Source organism: Coenobita brevimanus, chromosome 80 (genome assembly GCF_032717465.1).
Source record: "Coenobita brevimanus isolate Jiangsu-jjx chromosome 80, ASM3271746v2, whole genome shotgun sequence".
NCBI lineage: Eukaryota > Metazoa > Arthropoda > Malacostraca > Decapoda > Coenobitidae > Coenobita > Coenobita brevimanus.
Window position 1 is genome coordinate 18,284,537 of NC_137033.1, and position 18,959 is coordinate 18,303,495.

Sequence of the window (18,959 nt, forward strand, 5' to 3'; positions counted from 1 at the left end):
CGTCAAGGCAAAGAGCAGTTCCCCACATAATACAGGAATACGAAGCTTGAGCAGTTGTTTTTGTTCAGGGACGGAGTGTGAGCCGCCTCCTGCCCGACCACAGCCGCCAGAGAAAGAGAAAGGTGTGTGTGTGTGTGTGTGTGTGTGTGTGTGTGTGTGTGTGTGTGTGTGTGTGTGTGTGTGTGTGTGTGTGTGTGTGTGTGCAAACCCCTGACCGCCTCTCATTGGCCCGGTGCTGATTACGTCATCGTTACGTCATCGTTTCAGTTCACCCAGTCAGCGTTCAGTGTCGCCCAGCCCTCCTCCCCTTGCCCCCTCCCCTCCTCCCCTTGCCCACTCCCCCCTACCTCAGACATACCTGCCTTACCCACAACACCCCCCCTCCCCCCACGTCACCAACCCTGCCGTTCCCTCCCTTTTGCCTCACTCCCTACCCTTCCCTCACCCATCACCCTCCCCCTACCTCACCCTCCATCCTACCCTTCCATACCTTCCCTCCCACCAACTTCACCCGCCAGCCTCCCCCTGCCTCACCCAGCCACTCAACCCCTTCTCCCTGCCTCACCACCATCCCCTGCTCCCCAGCCCTCAGTTCCTGCCTCGCCCACCCTCCTAACACCCATTCTTTCTCACATGTCAAGCCTCACAGTCACCTAGACCTTGAGTGAATGATAAATTTAGCGTGTTGAGAGAGAGAGAGAGAGAGAGAGAGAGAGAGAGAGAGAGAGAAGGTATTTTATTTCAAGTTACCCCCTGAACCGTTTAGAATGGAAGAAAATGGGTAATTGAGGAAAACGTGGGACTGGTTCACTTTTCTATTTGAGGGAGCGTAAAGTGAAAGTGAAATATAACAGTTGTAGCCCAAAAGAAAATGGAAGGCGGATCCCTGAGTTTTTCCTCCCTTATTAAAGAAAATGGGGGAGACGTAATGGGGTTTAGCTGACCGTGAAAGAGAGAGAGATGGATGATGGTGATTGTAGTGATATCGGTAGTGTTGTGATGAGACTGACTGCGGGAATGTGTGTGAAAGTGAGGTGGTGAGAGAGAGAGAGAGAGAGAGAGAGAGAGAGAGAGAGAGAGAGAGGTAAAGAGCGTGTCGTTGGGAAAAAAGGAGCCTGGAGTCCTTTTGTCTGAGCCACACCTCAAAGGACGGGGCGTCAAGCAGATAGATAGACAGGTAGATAGATAGAGAGATAGATACATTGATAGGTAGACATGTTGTTTTGAGAAAGGGAAATAAAAGATGATATGTGAAGTAGTGAACGAAGAGGGTTGATTGTTATGAGAAAGGGAAGGAAGGGTGACAGCCCAACCTAACCTAACATAACCCAACCTAACCTAACCCAACTTAACCCAAACCAAACCAAACCAAATCAGACCAAACCAGACCAGACCAGACCAACCCAAACCAAACCAACCCCAACCCAAAACAGAAATGGAAAAGGACATGGCCAACTCTCCGGAAAAATTAGCGAAGGGAGTAGTAGCGGTGTACAGTTCATAATTTTATCTTGGCGGTGAGTTTTCGTCCTGTGGCAGCTTATTTCCTTTAGCTTAGTGGCAAAATAGGACAGCAGTGTGGTTCCACGTCCTGCCCATGGCACATCTTCGTGACTAGAATCGTATTCTAGTGTTAGTCTCTTGCTGGAGATGGTGAGATAATAGTTTTACGTCTAACTGAAGTGAATAGTTTTTAGTTGAATTTACAGTAGTCTTGAACAGGAGTCAACATTATCGTCACTTTCACACTTGTTCTGCCTAACAATAAGCTCACGTCATTAAGTGTAATTTGGCTTTATATCGTCATGCCTCATCCCACACCATTAACTTTACAGGGCAGGAGTTTCCCTCTCGTAAGATAAAGCATTGTCATAAGGCACAGTAGAATCCCAGCAGGTGTTCACTGTATTAAAGAAGTATAAAAGCTGATGGTCATAGAAATACATAAGTTTACCAGAGTTGGTTTGGATGTTATGTGCGGTATAGGAACTGCCGTATAAGTTTTTTTCTGAATTTGTCCAGGATAGTAGTAGTAGTAGCAGTAGTAGTAGTAGTAGTAGTAATTGTAGTAGTAGTAGTAGTAGTTGTTGTTGTTGTTGTTGTTGTTGTAGGAAGACGACGACGATGACGAAAAGAAAAATCCAAACAGATAACAATTAAGGGAGTATGCTGCGAGGGAGACTGTAGGGGGATATAGGCTGGGGGAAGGGGGGGACGAAGAGGAAGGGAAGGGAGGGGAAGGGAGGGGGAGAAGTGGAGAGGAGGGAAGCAGCAGCAGGCTTTTACTTTCACCTTCCAAGGTTTCCCTCTTACCTCCCTCCTCCACAGCACCTCCCTGACCTGTCCCTGCCCTCTACCTCTCGCCCTCCATCTCCCTCCCCATGTCTCCCTCCCCCCTCTCTCCCTCCATCCCTCGCTCCCTTCCCCTCCCAACTTTTCCTGTCCCTTTCCCTCCCTGCCACTCCACTGCATTCCCTCCTCTTTCCCTTCCACCTTTTCCGTTACCTGTGTTTCCCTTGATTTTATCCCCTTCCCCCACCTGTCGCCTCCCTCCCCACACTCCTCCTCCTCCTCCTCCTCCTCTTAATACCTATAATATCTTTCGTCCTTAATTTCAGTAATCCTGTTTTATCTTCTCTCGTACATTCCTCTCCGCCTCCTCCTTCCCAGCCTGTCTTCATTTCTTTTTATTTTACGTTTTCGGTGTTTTTTTTTTCCCTCCATTTGTCTCTCATTTTTTTCTTTTCACTTATTTTCTTTTTCTTTCTCCATTCATCTGTAGGAGTGTTAGTCTCTGTGTATTTTCTGTCTGTCTGTCTCTCTGTCTGTCTGTCTGTCTGTCTGTCTCTCTCTCTCTCTCTCTCTCTCTCTCTCTCTCTCTCTCTCTCTTTGTCTGTCTGTCTGCCCGTCTCAAAACGCCTTAATCCCAGAGGAAGTGGTCACATGAGAAATTTGCCTCCAGGTCTCCCCGTTCTTCGTCATCAGACACTCCTCCCTCCAACCCACAACAATCTCATGGTATTCCGTCTCTGATATTTCCTCTTCCACGCGCTTTCCCTGTTTCACACACACACACACACACACACACACACACACACACACACACACACACACACACACACACACACACACACACACACACACACACACACACACACACACACACACACACACACACACACACACACATGTCCCCTATCGCACATACATCCCCTCCACACACTTCGATACCTATCCTCTTCCACGCATGCTTCGTCTCTCTCACAGACCCCCTCCACACACAGTTCCACACACTCCCTCACTTCCACGTACCCTTTTCCACACACTCCGCCCCTTCCACGTACTCCACCCATTCCCCATGTCCATCTCTTCCACTTAGTTTCCCTTCCTCCTTCCTCCTGTCCTCTTCCCGGTAATTACCCTTCTGCTTCCCCTCCCCTCCTTACCTTTTTTCATTCTCATCTCTTTCCTCATTGTCTTCCTCTCTTAGGGCGCTCTTTCCTCCCTCTGTCGAACACTTATTAATGGTATTATTAAAACTGAGTGCGCGAATCTACAGCCTAAACCGTAAATAAATGACGGTCAATTTCAAAACATGTGGGAATTCGAAGTGGTTAGCCTGCATCCCATTTTACATAACGCTGTCAGCAACGAGGTAGAAAGGTTAGATTTTTTTTTTCCCATTATGTGTTTCAATGATCCTTTCTTCTTTAGTCTCCCTCTCCATTACATACCTTTACACCCCACGCCCTTCCTCACCTCTCCTACTATACCCTCTTCCTTCTCCCTCTCTCCTCTCTCCACATCTCAGTCTTTCCCCTCTTCTTTCCTCCCTCAGATCCCAGCCTCTCTCCGTTCCCCCTTTTTCCCCCCACATCCCAGTCTCTCCCTTCTCCCTCTTTCCTCCCTCATATCCGAGCCTCTCTCCCTTCCCCCTTTTTTCCCTCACGTGCTAGTCTCCCTCTCGTCTCCCTCTTTCCTCCCTCACATCCGAGCCTCTCTCCCTTCACCCCCTTTCTTCTCCCACATCCCAGTCTCTCCCTTCTCCCTCTTTCCTCCCTCACATCACGGTCTCACTTCCATCCCTCTCAATCCTTCCAACCTCCCTTCCTCTCTCCCCTCTTCCTCTTCCCTTCCAAATTTCCTCATATTACACTCGTAAAAGAGATATTTTTTTTTTTTAAGCTGTATTCCACCCTATAATACGTAAAGTGCTCTGTCTGTCTGTCTGTCTGTCTGTCTGTCTGTCTCTCTCTCTCTCTCTCTCTCTCGTCCCACTTTTTCCTTGTCGTTTTCCTCTCTCCCGCCTTCCCTCATTTTCTTCCTTTTCCACCACCTCTTTACGTCACGTTCTGTCCTCGCCGTCATCAGTCTTCCTTAATCCTTAGTCTCCCCTCCTCCCCAATCCCCAGCATTCCCCCACTCCCCCCACCCACTCCCTTTCTCTCCATCACCCCCCACCCCCACCCTCCCTGCTCACTCATCTTCATCATGCTCTTCAGTCATAATCTCCCTCCTCCTCCTCCTCCTCCTCCTCCTCCTCCTTCGCTACGTTATTTTTTTTTCTCCTGTTGCTATTTCTATACCAAATTTAATTCTATCTTTCAATGTGTTACTTATCTTGTTAAATCCTCTTAGTTACGCTGCTGCTCCTCTTGCCTCTTTCTTACTTTCTTTGCCAGATGATGTTCGCTCACTGCCCTTGTACACCCCTCCTGCTTAATCAACCTTTCCTTTTGCCATCCATCTGCTTAATCTGCCTCTCCTTTTGCCATCCATCTGCTTCTCCATCTGCCATTCCTACTTCCTTTGCAGAATCTACTTCCATTCTTGCTCCCCTTCTGCTTGTGTTCCTTTGGCTTCTGCTGCTGTTACTTCTATCCGCCAGCTTCTTTTCCTTTCAGTCTTATATTCACTGCAAATCCACTCCTGTTTTTGCCCCCATTCTGCTTCTGTTTACTTTCTTGCTGTTGCCGTTCCTTTTGCTGTTCCTTCTGTTCCTTTCTTTACTCCTGTTGTTGCTTATATCTCTTCCTTCCTAACCTGTCTTTTGGTGTCGCTGTCGTCGGCTGATGTTCACGGTTCACTGCAGGTCCAAGGTTGGGAAGACGCCCTGTCCTCTCACTCACGCACTCACTCACACTTCTTACTGTCATTCTTACCCTCACTCACACTCACTCCCTCTCTCTCTCTCTCTCACTCTTACTCACTCACTCACTCACTCCGGTGGTGGCCCAGTGTTGTGAAGGTGGACTGTCCATTCTCTCTCTTTACTCACTCGCTCACTAACAGAGGAAAGTGAAAAGCACGGAAGGTGAAATATGAAGTGAACTGTTGAACCCGACTGTACTTTTCTGCATCACTTGCTTGCTCACGCCCATTTTGTGTGTGTTTGTGTGTGTGTGTGTGTGTGTGTGTGTGTGTGTGTGTGTGTGTGTGTGTGTGTGTGTGTGTGTGTGACTGGCTACGTAACGTGTGAAGGGTTATGTAATTTGGTGGGTGTGTATTGTTTGGTTGTGTATGTGTTTTGTATGTGTGTGTGTGTGTGTGTGTGTGTGTGTGTGTGTGTGTGTGTGTGTGTGTGTGTGTGTGTGTGTGTGTGTGTGTGTGACTGGCTACGTAACGTGTGAAGGGTTATGTAATTTGGTGGGTGTGTATTGTTTGGTTGTGTATGTGTTTTGTATGTGTGTGTGTTTTTGTGTGTGTGTGTGTGTGTGTGTGTGTGTGTGTGTGTGTGTGTGTGTGTGTGTGTGTGTGTTTGTATGTGTGGTACTGGCTACGTAACATGTGAAGGGTTATGTAATTTGGTGTGTGTGTGTGTGTGTGTGTGTGTGTGTGTGTGTGTGTGTGTGTTCACGAGCGTACACAGAGGTTCATTCTTGTGCGTATTGTTAGTGATGTTGAATGTGAGGAAGGAAGAGAAGAAGGGGAAGGAAATTTGGGGTAGAGGAAGAGGAAAGTGGAGAGGAAGATGGAGTGGAGGTAGAAGTTTGAGAAGAGAGGAAGAGGAGCAGGAGGGGGGGTGAAGAAAGGGAGAATGAGTGAGGAAGTAGGAGAGAAAAGGGAGGAAGAGGAGGGAAAGGGAGTCAGTAAAAGGGAAGGGGAGATGAGGGAGAATGAGTGAGGAGAGTTGAGTGTCGACGGAGAATGAGTAGGGAGGTGATCGGGGAGGGAGGAAGGTAGGAGACAGTTGGAGGGGAAGGGAGGGAAGGGAAAGGGAGGAAGGGGGAGGAAACAGGGGGAGGTGAGGGGAGAAGAGACAGGAGGAGGAAGGGGGAAGGGGAGAGGGGGACCAGTTACCTGTCTGTGATGCCCCAGTCAGTCTAGCGTGCGGGTTTGGCCAGTCAGGTTCTCTCCCCCCCTCCGTTTCTCCTCCCTCCCTCCACTCGTTTTCTCTTTCCTCCACCTGTAATACCTCCCTCCCTCTCTCCTTCCACCACCACACCTGTCTCCCCCACCACCACAGTCGTCCACCTACCGTCGCCTGGTGTGGAGGTGATAGTGAGGGAGAAAGTGAAGTGGTGAGAATAAGCGAAGTGGTTATAGGAAGGATCAGTGGTGGTGGTTGAAAGCTGTTGTGATAGTGAAGGTTCTGGTGATGGTGTTCAGAAGTGAAAGTGAGACGGAATATTATTACTACCATATCGTCTGTTATTACCACAACTTCGACTACTGTATGTGAACGGCCTGTGGTGATTGTTGAAAGCTGTTGCGATGGTGGAGGATCTAGTGATTGTATAAGAAGTGAAAGTTCAACAGCAATACCTCTACTATTGCTGATACTACTGCCACATCCACTTCCACAGCTACTACTACTTCTGCGCTAAGCCAGTGGAAATTGAGTGTCAGATGGTGAAGGCTTTGACAATGAAGAGTAAAAGTGAGAGCCTCTGAAAGTGCCGGGAAAGAGAATGGAGGACCAGCCGAGCAGCTACCGTTGTTGAAAATGCGGTGGTGTGGAGGTTAGTGCAAAAAGCCTGAGGTGTGGCCGGAAAAAAAAATTGAATTGTAAGTGAAATTTTGGGAGAAATATTGAAAGTGTGGGAGGAGTATATTGTAACTGTGGACCGGGCATGGAAATTTTGTTAGTGTGGGCAAAGTTGTAGCCGACAAATCGAAAGGGTGGTCGGAAAGTTTGGAATTGTGAGCGTGAAATACTATCATTGTGGGAGGAATTATTGGCCTTATAGTTTTGGAAGTTTGGGCAGTAATTTTGGAAGTGTGGGCGTGATGTCCTTGGGTGTGGGCGGTGGGTGGCTGTAACGGGGTGTGGAGGGCGGGTGTCAGCATAGTCACCTTTGCCCTTTAGTTTCCTGGTGTTCTTATGGGGTGACGGGGCTGTCCTTGGTGTGTGTGGCTAGTGGACAGGCAGGACATTGAAGTACTAAGTCTGCCTCATCCCTCTCCCCACCACAGCTGCCTGCCTGCCTTTGCTTCACACCTGCCTGTCTTCCCCTCTCACACCTGCCTCCTTTACCCGCCTTGTCATACACCTGCCTGCTGTTGCCTCCCGCACAGCTGCTCCTCCCCCACACCTGTCTCACATTACCTGTCTCCCTGCACACTTGCTCGTCTGCCTGCCTGCATGCCTGTCTTTCACATCTGCTTCTTCCCCTAAACACCTCTCTACCCGTACCTGCCGCCCCACATACATACCCCCTCAGACCTGTCTCCCTTCTACCTTTACCTGTCTCCCTACACACCTACCTCCCCTTTACACATACCTTACCCTGACACCTGTCTCTCTTTACCTGTCTCCCCCACACATCCTTGTCCCCGACACCTGTTACCCACTGACACCTGCCTCCACACACACCTGCCTCCCCTCACATGCCTTCTTCTCACACCTGTATAATCCTCTTACCTTGCTCCCCACTCGCCTGGTCACCTACCCATTTGTCTGCCCCTTATTTTCCTTCCTTGGTCTGCATCTCTCGTCTGCTCCCTTAGCTACCTGCCTTCACCACATCACCTACCTCAGCACCACATCTTCTGTCACTCCACCACATTACCTGCCTGACCTCCACCTATTCAGTCCCCGCCACAGCGACAGTGTGTGTGTGTGTGTGTGTGTGTGTGTGTGTGTGTGTGTGTGTGTGTGTGTGGAGGTGAAGGCAAGTGCTTGTGTGGCCTCCCCCCACCCCCCACTCCCTCCCCTCCCCATCCCTCCCCCGCACCCCACACACACACAGCAGTGAAAGGCCCGTTCGCACCCCGCAGCCCCCACACCTCCACCTCATACCTCCTTCTCTGCCTACCTCCGCCTCCTCCTGCCTCCAACTCCTCGTCCCTCTTATGCTCGATCCCAAGTTCTTCACCGGAGCGACTCTGCGGTGAGTTAGTTATTTCTTCATCCTAACTTAACCGTGCCTGATATAACCTGATCCAGACTAAACTAATCAACCTAACCTAACGTAACCATGCCTACCTTAACTAGCCTAACCTCACCTCACCTCACCTAACCCAACAGCCTAGCCAATCCTCTCCTTTTATCTCCTCTCCTCTCCTCATTTAACCATGCCTACGTTAACTAGCCTAACCTCACCTCACCTAACCTAACAGCCTAGCCAATCCTCTCCTTTTCTCTCCTCTCCTCTCCTCATTTAACCATGCCTACGTTAACTAGCCTAACCTCACCTCACCTAACCTAACAGCCTAGCCAATCCTCTCCTTTTCTCTCCTCTCCTCTCCTATCCCGACCTACTGAGCTAACCCAGCCTACCCTATATAGATTCGTTATTTACCACTCAGTACAAGCATTGATACTACGAAACGATGTAGTTCAAGGCCGACCAGGAATGGGTAGAGTATGACAAGTAACAGACTGGCAAAAATATACCTTAGGCTGAGTGTAGTGTAGTGTAGTGTAATGTAGTGCAGGGTAGTGTAGGTGTAATGTAGTGTAGTCTGTATCATAGTGTAGTGCATTCTGTTTTCACTCGACCATTGCTATATTAACGTGTTGTCCAAGTTGCGTACATTATATCCACCACCACCACAACCACCATCATCATCATCATCATAGTGAAGGAGTTGAGAGCCTTTCTGAATACTTCCTTTGCCATGCCATATAATTCACTTGTTCTCTTGGCTGGCAATTTTCTTTTTCCTTTGGCAATTGTGCTGGAGGGGAGATTGCATGAGAGAGAGAGAGAGAGAGAGAGAGAGAGAGAGAGAGAGAGAGAGAGAGAGAGAGAGAGAGAGCGTACTTTCGGATTCATTTTTTCTTCAAACTTGACACACGAGTTTGGCTGTGTGTGTGTGTGTGTGTGTGTGTGTGTGTGTGTGTGTGTGTGTGTGTGTGTGTACATGATGCGGGAAAGTATTTTGTAGCTGTGCTGTGTATGATTTTTTTTTTTTAACGTTACGCTTAAGACCTTTTTTTTTTTTTTTTTTTTTTTTTTTATAACCCCCGACTGTGGGTGTATATTTGTCAGATCATTCCCTAAGACCAGCAACAGTCCTCTTGCATGTCAGGTACCTTCACATGTCACCTTTTGGACGCTAATACCCACCGTCCATATTGAATACCGGTACTTGCTGTGGTACATTCAGTACAGGTGCGAAGGTGTGTTTGTAGCAGGTCGGTGGGTTGTGTGAAGATCAGTGAAGTGTAAATGAAGTACAAATAATCAGTCTGCCCCTTGCCTCAATTTCGGATCTAACTTGCATCCTTCAGACATCAGAGCACTTCATTATGTAGCTGTTTGTTATTATTTATTTATTTTATGTATTACGATTGTATGTCTTTTGTACCCCTCTCTGTGGTACTGGAGAGGGACGCCTTCATGTGGTGGCACTGATATAACTAGGTCGTGGAGCTGTCCGGTTATACAAACGTCCCTCAACTCCCTCCCTATCCACCCAAATGGAGGATGGTGGTCAGCAGGAGGGGGTAACTTCAACCAGCAGTTCATGGCATTGTACACTCGGTCAAAATAAATACATATCTTTAAGCAGGTGATCAGTCTTTTCATAATGGGCTTCTCTCTCTGCTATTCGTGTTTTCTTTTTAATAAGGTAAATATTCTGAATGGATAGTGTATTTCATAATGTTACGTCAACTTCCTTCTTCGTGGTGTCGTGATAAACAAAGTATCAGGCTTACACGTTCATAAAAAGAAACTTGAGAATATTTACAAATGATTCGTCCACTTCAAAATGTAAAAACGGAAAATTCTCAGATACCTTTGTTGGCTACCTCAAAGTGACTCTGTTGTGTGGGCCTGATATCGTCTTGTTCCCTTCGAGATCCCCCATTTCCCCTCTGTAAGCCTTTGCCTGTCTTTTAAGCCTCCTCCGACTCACGCACCCATCCTTAAGACAGTTTGATCACTTTCCTCACGCACCTTACCAACTTAGCCACTACCCCCTTCGATCAGAGGACGACTTATTGTATTTCTTTACCTGGCGAGTTTACGTTAAGGAGGAGACATTTAATGGTGAGGAGGTCAGTGGAAGGGAAAGGTAATCTCCTAGTACGAAAACTCTTCTAATCTAAATAAATGTCTCTGAAACTAGCAAGAATTAATTGCAGAAATAAGTCGTGAGGTCTTCCTGTAACTTACTCAGGGACGTATCCTCCTCCTCCTCCTCCTCCAACCACAACTGGAAGGCCTAATACGTCTCCTTTGACACACCATCTGTAACGCACACCATAACTCAAACCCCATCTCCCCTTTCCCTTCCCTACCCATAACACCAATCATCTCCCCCCTTTCCTTCCCTATCCACTCCTTCCCTAGCCCACCCCAACCTCACCTCTTCCTCTCCTGCTTTACCTCTCTGTCTCTACCCTACCTGTCCCTTCCCTTCCCTTCCCTACCTTCCCCTCACCTTTCTTATCTTTCACCTACCCTACCTTTCCTTCCCCTCCACTATCTTTCCTTTCTCTGCGCCACCTTTCCTTCCCTTATCCTACCTTTCCCTCACGTATCCTACATTTCCCTCCTCTGCCCTACCTTTCCCATCTACCCTTCACCCCCATACACCTAAAAACACTTTCCTTTTCTCTTTATCTCATACATTTCTTTCACCTGAATGTGGCATCAGCTCTTGCAGGTTGTATTGTAGGGGGAACTAGAACTGCGTGAAGATTGAGTGCTTGAGTGATCCCGTGTGGTCGATAGGCATGTGTGTGTATCTTAAGTACTTTCATCTCCAGCTCCTCTTGTAACCCTCAACGCCCACTTGTTTCATTCTAGGTCACGGGCATCTTTCTGTCGTCATTCTCTGCTTCTCCTCCTCCATGCATTCAAACTCTGCCTTTCCATTCTGCATCTTCCACAGCTCAGTATTTCTCTCGTCACAACACTGCCATTATCGCTTTGTACCCTATCATCACCACCACCACTACAACACTCCATCTCCTTACCTCGCTTAACCCCCCCACCATCATCATCATCAACCACGCCCCATCTTACCTTTCCTCCCTCCCTCCTCTCCGTTCCCCACCATGATCATCGTCCTCATTCCATCTCCTTACTTTTCTTTTCGCTCGCCCATCATCATCATCACCCTTACCCAGTCTCTTTATGTTTCTCCCCTCGCTCCCTCCTTCCTTCCTTCATCATCATCACACTCCAAATCGTTACCTTTCTCTTCATTTCCTTTTCCATCTTCGTACCTTTCTCTTCACCTCCCACCCTCTCCTTACATTTCTCCATCCCTCCCTCCCTCTCCTGCGCCTTTCTCCACCCCTGTCCACCTTTCTCCACCCCTGTCCACCTTTCTCCACCCCTGTCCACCTTTCTCCACCCCTCTCCACCTTTCTCCACCCCTTTCCACCTTTCTCCACCCCTCTCCACCTTTCTCCACCCCTTTCCACCTTTCTTCACTCCTCTCCACCTTTCTCCACCCCTTTCCACCTTTCTCCACCCCTCTCCACCTTTCTCCACCCCTTTCCACCTTTCTCCACCCCTTTCCACCTTTCTCCATTTCTTTCCACCTTTCCTGCCCATGACCGCCTCCTTCACAGCCAGTGGTGGAGCCAGTGGGTCTGACGTCCATCACCTTGTGTGGTGTTGAGGCGTGGCACCATTGTCTACAACTTACACACACACACACACACACACACACACACACACACACACACACACACACACACACACACACACACACACACACACACACACACACACACACACACACACACACACACACACACACACACACACACACACACACACTGTCTGTCTGCCTATTTGTTCTTCTGTCGGTCTGTCTATCTGTCCCCAGCTTTTCCTGTGTCTGCCCCACACTACGTCACCTCCTGTGTCTGTCCGTCTGTCTGTCTTTTTTTTATGTTTCTCCCTGTGTCTCTCCATCTCAAACAACCTCACCCCCTCTCTCTGTCTGTTTATATGCCTTTCTGGATATTTGTTTTTGTCTGTCTACCTCACACAAACTCACGCCTCTGTCTGTCTGTTTTTCCTATATGTATTTATTTTAAATGGTCTACCCCCCCTCTCTGTCTGTCTGTCTGTCTGTTTGTCTGTCTCTGTTTCTATCTCCCTTTCTCTTCTTTTATTTCTCGGAGTGACGCGTTCGACTTTTCTTTTTTCTCTTTCTCTCTCTCTCTCTCTCTCTCTCTCTCTCTCTCTCTCTCTCTCTCTGTATCCGGATATCTTGTGTTGTGACTTTGCTTTTCTTTTGTTTTTCATACACTCTCCATCGACTCATTCCACACGCTCGCTCACATTTATGAATATCGTTTCTCTCTCTCTCTCTCTCTCTCTCTCTCTCTCTCTCTCTCTCTCTCTCTCTCTCTTTTATATATTTATTTATTTTTACTACATTTCCCCATCAGATTATATAAACGTACCTAATCCTGTTCACCTTGATAATTCTCTCTCTCTCTCTCTCTCTCTCTCTCTCTCTCTCTCTCTCTCTCTCTCTCACACACACACACACACACACACACACACACACACACACACACACACACACACACACACACACACACACACACACACACACCTGAACTAAAACATGGCAACTCCACTTTGTGAAGGTTGGTTTGTGCTATTTTAGACCCCTGATTCGTGTGTGTGTGTGTGTGTGTGTGTGTGTGTGTGTGTGTGTGTGTGTGTGTGTGTGTGTGTAGCTGAGGCCAGAGAAAAACTCGTTTTTACACTTACACTGGAATTCTGAACTTTAGGAATGAAAATAATTCTTGTTTCACCTAATTTTCTCGTGTCTAATATTATGTACTATTATCGGTCTGAATATGTCTCTCTCTCTCTCTCTCTCTCTCTCTCTCTCTCTCTCTCTCTCAGTGTTGCTTCATTGTTGTGCTGAACGAGAATCACTTTGGACACTAAGCCAGGCACTCTCACTTTCACTTCCTCCCTTCCTTCCTTTCCTCCCTTCCCTCCCTTCTCTCCTACCCTCCTCCTCTTCCTTCTCATCTCCTTCCGTGCCTCCCTTCCTTCTCTCCTTCCCTCCTTTCCTTCACTTCCTCCCTTCTCCTTCGCTTCCCCCCTCTCCTTTCACTTTGCTTTCCTTCCTGCCGTCATTCCATTCTTCCCTTCTTCCCTTTCTCCATTCCTTCACCTCCCCCTCACGCTCTCCATATCCTCAACATTCGTTCATTTCCTCCTCCTATACTCCTTTCTTCCTTTCTCCTCTTTCTTCCCTCCCTTCTCTCCTCTGTCCCATCATCTGCATCGTTATCATTTTTTCCTTCATGCTTGTCTCTTTGTTGCACTGTTTCCTTTCTCCCCACTTAACTCCACTTTCTTGTATACGTCCCCTCTTCTCTCACTTTCACTCCCTTCTCCCTCTCCTTCCCTCTCCCTTCCCTTGCTCTCTCCCTCCTTTCTCCTCCCCTGCTCCCTCCCTCCTATCCCCTCTCTTTTTCCCTCCCTCCCTTTCCCTCTCTTCTTCCCACATCTCCCCTCCCTTGCTTTCTCCCCTCCCTTGCCCCCTCACTGCTGTCATCTTGCTCTCTCCCTCCCTCCCTTCCCTAGGCCATTACCTCTTCCACCTTGTCTCCATATAAGCTGCCCTTCTCACCACTTCACTCCACTTTCTTACTCTTCTCTCCACTTCACCCCACTTTCCCCCATACATCCCCATTCTCCTCGTCACTTTCACTCCCCCACTCCCTCCCAACCACTGTGCCATCACCTCTCTCTCTCTCTCTCTCTCTCTCTCTCTCTCTCTCTCTCTCCATTTTCTTATTTTCCTATACACATTTCTGTCCCCCTCTCACTTTCACTTCCCTCCCTCTCTCCTCGTTTCCCTCCTCTCCCTCTCTCCCTTCATCACTCCCTCCCTCCCTTCATTCTAGGCCCACCTCAGCCTCATCATCCTCTTCCACATCTTTCCTCTCCACTTTTCTCCACTTCCTTATAGATCAACCCCTTCACTCACTATTTTTTGGAGGTACTGTGTTTAGTACGAAGGAAGAAAGGTTGAGAAGGAAGGACTGGTGAGGGAAAGAGAATAATGTTTGTGTATAAGTGTAGGGTATGGTGTGATTTAATTCGTCTGTTGGTAGAAGGAAAAAATGAAAGAAGAAAGAAAAGAGAAAAGGAAAGAAAGAGAAGGGAAAAGAAAAAAAAGAGGAAATACGTCTTCCTCATATTGAAGCTGTTAGATGCATATGGACATCTTTTTTCTATTCCCTTTTCTTTTATTTATTTATTTATTTTTTTTCATTTTTGTCGGTTTCTCCTTCCCTTCATCACCCTGCCTCCTCCCACCCTCTCTCAGTACTCCTTCCAGCTTATCTCTGTACCCTTCCCCCTTCTGTACAGTGTTTACCTTTAGACACTCCTCCACCCCCTTGTGTATACCTCTGCCCTCCATCTGATCCTCATCTTACTCTATCTCCCCCCCTCCTCTCTCTCCTTCCATCTTCCTCCACCCTCCACATCTTCCTCTGTCGAACTCCCCTCCTCTCACTCCTTCATCATCCAGTCCTTTTCTCTCTTCCCCTCTCTTCTCTCACTCCAACTCCTTTCCCCTCTCCTCTCCTCGCCTCACATCTCCTCTCTCACGCCTATCCCTTCCATTCTCCTCTCCTCTCTTCTCCCTCTTCCTTCTATCCTCCTCTCCTTATCTCTTCTCACTCACTCCCTTCCATTCCCCTCTCCTTCCCCTCCTCTCTTCTTTCCCTTCCCTTCCCGTCCCTTCTCCTCTCCTCTGTCACTCCATTGCCTTCCCTTCCCTTCCCCTCTCCCCACCTCACCAGTCTTCTCTCTCCTTTCCCTTCCCGTTCCTTCTCTTCGCTTCCCTTTCCCTCTCCTCTCCACCTTTCTTCTGCTCTCCTTTGCGCTCCTCTGCTCTCCTTGCCTTTCCTCTCCTCTCCTCTCGCATCTTTCCTCACAGAGTATCGGTGTGCCGGAAGAGATGGCGGCCATGTTGCGTGCGGTACTTCCGGTGTGTGCGAGCAGAAACCATTCCTCCCCTTGCCCCATCCTCTTACTTCCTCCCTCCCCATTGTCTTCTTCTTCCCCCTCCTCATCCTCTTCTTCCTCCCTTCCCATTCTCTTCTTCCTCACTCCCTAGTTTCTTCAGCCTCCCTTCCCCTCCTCTTCCTTCCCCCTCCCCCCTCCTCTTCCTTCCCCCTCCCCCATCCTCTTCCTTCCCCCTCCCCCCTCCTCTTCCTTCCCCCTCCCCCATCCTCTTCCTTCCCCCTCCCAGACACTCCCCCATACACTGACACCATTTCGCTCTTTGTTCTTGCATCCCCCTTCCCATACTTTCACCCCTCCCATCCTTTTCCCTTCCCCTTCCTCCCCATGCCCACTCCCCCATCCTGGCTCCTCTCCCCATGCATCCTCTTAATCTCACACACACACACACACACACACACACACACACACACACACACACACACACACACACACACACACACACACACACACACACACACACACACACACACACACACACACACGTTCCGCTCCCATTCCTTGTATTGTTGCTATGTTAGTTTTCTTTTTCCTTTTTTATATTTTTTACCATGTCATGTCCATTTTGCCTTGTCGGCGAGAGAGAGAGAGAGAGAGAAAGAGAGAGAGAGAGAGAGAGAGGGAAAGCGAGAGAGTGTATATAGTTATTAATGCAATGTTATGTGTTAATAGTAATGGTGTAGGGTCATTTTTTTTTTTTTTTTTTTTTTATGAGGGAGTACGGTATTTAAAATGGTGATTCTGATGGAAATGCTGGAAGTCGCAGGAGTTAAATGATCTGGTTATTGTGGGAATAGACAGTGTAGTGGTCGTGGTTGTACAGCTGGTCTTGTGGTGTTGTCGTGGTGGTGGTGGTGGTGGTGGTGGTGTGGTGCTGTGGTGGTGGTAGTTTTGATATTTATAAGGATTACCAGCTAACTGTCTACCCAGTGTCGGATGTGAGGCAAAATTAAAAAAAAAAAAGGCTGGCTGTGGTGCTTTGTTATTGTCGTGTGTGTGTGTGTGTGTGTGTGTGTGTAGTCTGGAGGTAGCAAGAATGAATAGCATATACTCGTGCTGAATGGGTTACAGAAATGAATCACTGAAGGCTAAGTGTGGGAGGGAGCTTTGCTGAATAAAAGGGTCTCTCTCTCTCTCTCTCTCTCTCTCTCTCTCTCTCTCTCTCTCTCTCTTCTCTCTCTCGAGCGTGTTTGTTTTGAGGGCTAAGTAGTAGGTGGGGGTGAAGGGCCTGTTCAGAAAAGGCCTCACTCGTGCTATTCACAGTGCAAGGGTGAGAGAGAGAGAGAGAGAGAGAGAGAGAGTCATCTTAATGGGGCCTATAATGCTTGGGTGTGGCAGTGTTGTTGCCCTTTTCGTTTCCCCCTTTTTTTTTTTCTTTTGCTGCCATTCACGTCGTCTAATTCTGGTTTGTGTGTTTATCTCCGTTTGAGCATTTGATTTGGAGCTTAATATTCCTTGGTCAGTTTTCTCTCTGGCATTTCGGTAGCTGTTCTTTTTTCAGAGCTGATTTTAACCTCAGTATGGGTCTCTCTTAATATGGATGAAATTTTGTGATAGTCGCAAGAGTAGGCCTATAGCTAGAGAGAGAGAGAGAGAGAGAGAGCGAGCCAAAGTGGGTCCAAGTCGGGCCGAAACTGTTATCTCTCCGTATCAGCAAGTTTTTCTCGCGTGGGTATAATTAATTCTCGTAGTGGTGTAGTTCCTGGTACTGCAGTAGGCGAAGGGCATTCTCTCTCTCTCTCTCTCTCTCTCTCTCTCTCTCTCTCTCTCTCTCTCTCTCTCTCTCTCTCTCTCTCTCCTCTCACGGGCGTAGGACTCCCAGACATTGATGAGGGCCAAGTGAGACTGATGTTATTTATTTATTTATTTTTTTTTTACTGTAGTATTTTATTACGCGCCCCTTCGTACAGTGGGAAAATAGTTTCAGGATGACGATGGTGATGATGACGATGATGATGATGATGATGATGATGATGGTGGTGATGGTGACTTTAGTAATGGTGTAGGGGGCGATCAAGTTTGGCTAAGTACCGTTTGATTTATGTGGCGTCACCAGTACAATACACCTCCATGCACTAAGTCTCCCCCTCCCTCTCACCCCGCTTCCCTCCCCTCTCCCCTGCCCCTGTGATGCAAGGCTGGGTGTTGCGTAAGTGATGAAGAGTGATGATGTGATAGGGACGCTTGTGCTACACCGTTCAGGAGGGGAGGTTGGCTAGGTGGTGCTTTGATGGTGATGGGATGCTTGTTTCCTTCTGCTTCACCTATCCGGATAGGGTTTCGCATAGGTCATAGTCATCTGTATAACAAGTTAAAGGACAGCGTTGATAGCTGCATTCACCCCAACCCCCACCACACCACCATATCCCTTGTCTTTGGACCCACTTCCAGACGTACCCCAGATGCACACCACACACACAGCAACACATCCTAGACACGTCCCAGAAGCATACTAGACACACGATTGATACCACTACCCTTCAGAAAAAAAAAAAAATGTGACATATAAAACCTTACGGTTGCAACTTTACAGATTTCATCCTTAAAAACTGTAGTGACAGAACGAGGAGTGAGTGGCATTGTTAGGGACACAGACACTGCTTTTGGTGACTCCTGTAGGTATAGCAGAAGGTGTTGCACAGCGGGGGTATGATAAAGTTGTGTGTTGCCATCTGTACACCTTGCAGAAAGAGACCTGTTCTTACGTTACACAGTGTATCAATTGGTGGTGACGGCTGTGGTGAGCGAGAAAGTTGGTGAGCGGTAATGCTGGGGTTGTGGTTTGCGTGGCCACATGTGAGAATTCTTAACCCAGACAATCCGACGACGTCTTTTTTTAGCTCTTATTTGCAACCTCCAGATGATCATGTCGAGTTCTGGAGAAGCCAGTGGTAGTGACAGGGTTACAATCTGTCTCTGTTAACTCCTCCTCAGCATAACTTTCTCTAAACTGAAGAAAATCGTCTGAAAAGGTAGCAAGTGTAAGATGAATGGGTGTGATTTTATTCAGCTCAAGGAAAGACCTATAGTTTTCATAGCAGTAAACGTGAAAAAAGTCTCCCCAAAGCTGAATAAAATCGTCTGAAAATAGAAAAAAAATGTAGGTTGACTGGATGAAGGGGTTAACTTTATCCTTTCACCCTGCTTAATTTCCGCACTTCCCTCCCTCCCTCCGCCTTCTCTCCTCCCTCATGTTTCCTCCATCATCTTTCCTCCTCCTCCTCTCTCCTTCTTCCTGATTTATTCTTCCTCTTCTCCTTCTCTCCTCCCTCTTCACTTCTCCATCTCTCCTTCTCCTCAGGTCTTCCCCTCCCCCTGTCACCAAACCCTTCCTCCATTTCCTTCTCAACTTAGGACCTTTCCCTCATCACAAAGTTATCTCCCTCCTCCTCCTCCCACACACACACACTCCTTTTCGATTCGTACTTCGCCAGCATTGGAAAAGGTAAATTCTGGATATCATTCTTCATCACTGATACAGAATGATGGAGAGAGAGAGAGAGAGAGAGAGAGAGAGAGAGAGAGAGAGAGAGAGAG

General features: G+C 47.9%; 1 protein-coding gene across 2 annotated transcripts in view; it reads left to right on the plus strand.

Annotated features, from left to right (window-relative positions):
- Window positions 1-18,959, plus strand: part of gus (splA/ryanodine receptor domain and SOCS box containing gustavus) — a 173,613-nt gene that overhangs the window by 60,759 nt on the left and 93,895 nt on the right. The window contains exon 1 of one of the 2 annotated variants that reach the window (XM_080279736.1): window positions 8,281-8,333. The exons of the other annotated variant lie outside the window; for it this stretch is intronic. Within the exon in view, the coding sequence (XP_080135862.1) occupies window positions 8,296-8,333 (38 nt within the window). The 5' untranslated portion in view covers window positions 8,281-8,295. Of the gene's footprint in view, window positions 1-8,280; window positions 8,334-18,959 lie in introns of those variants that run through there. 2 annotated transcript variants of the gene reach the window in all.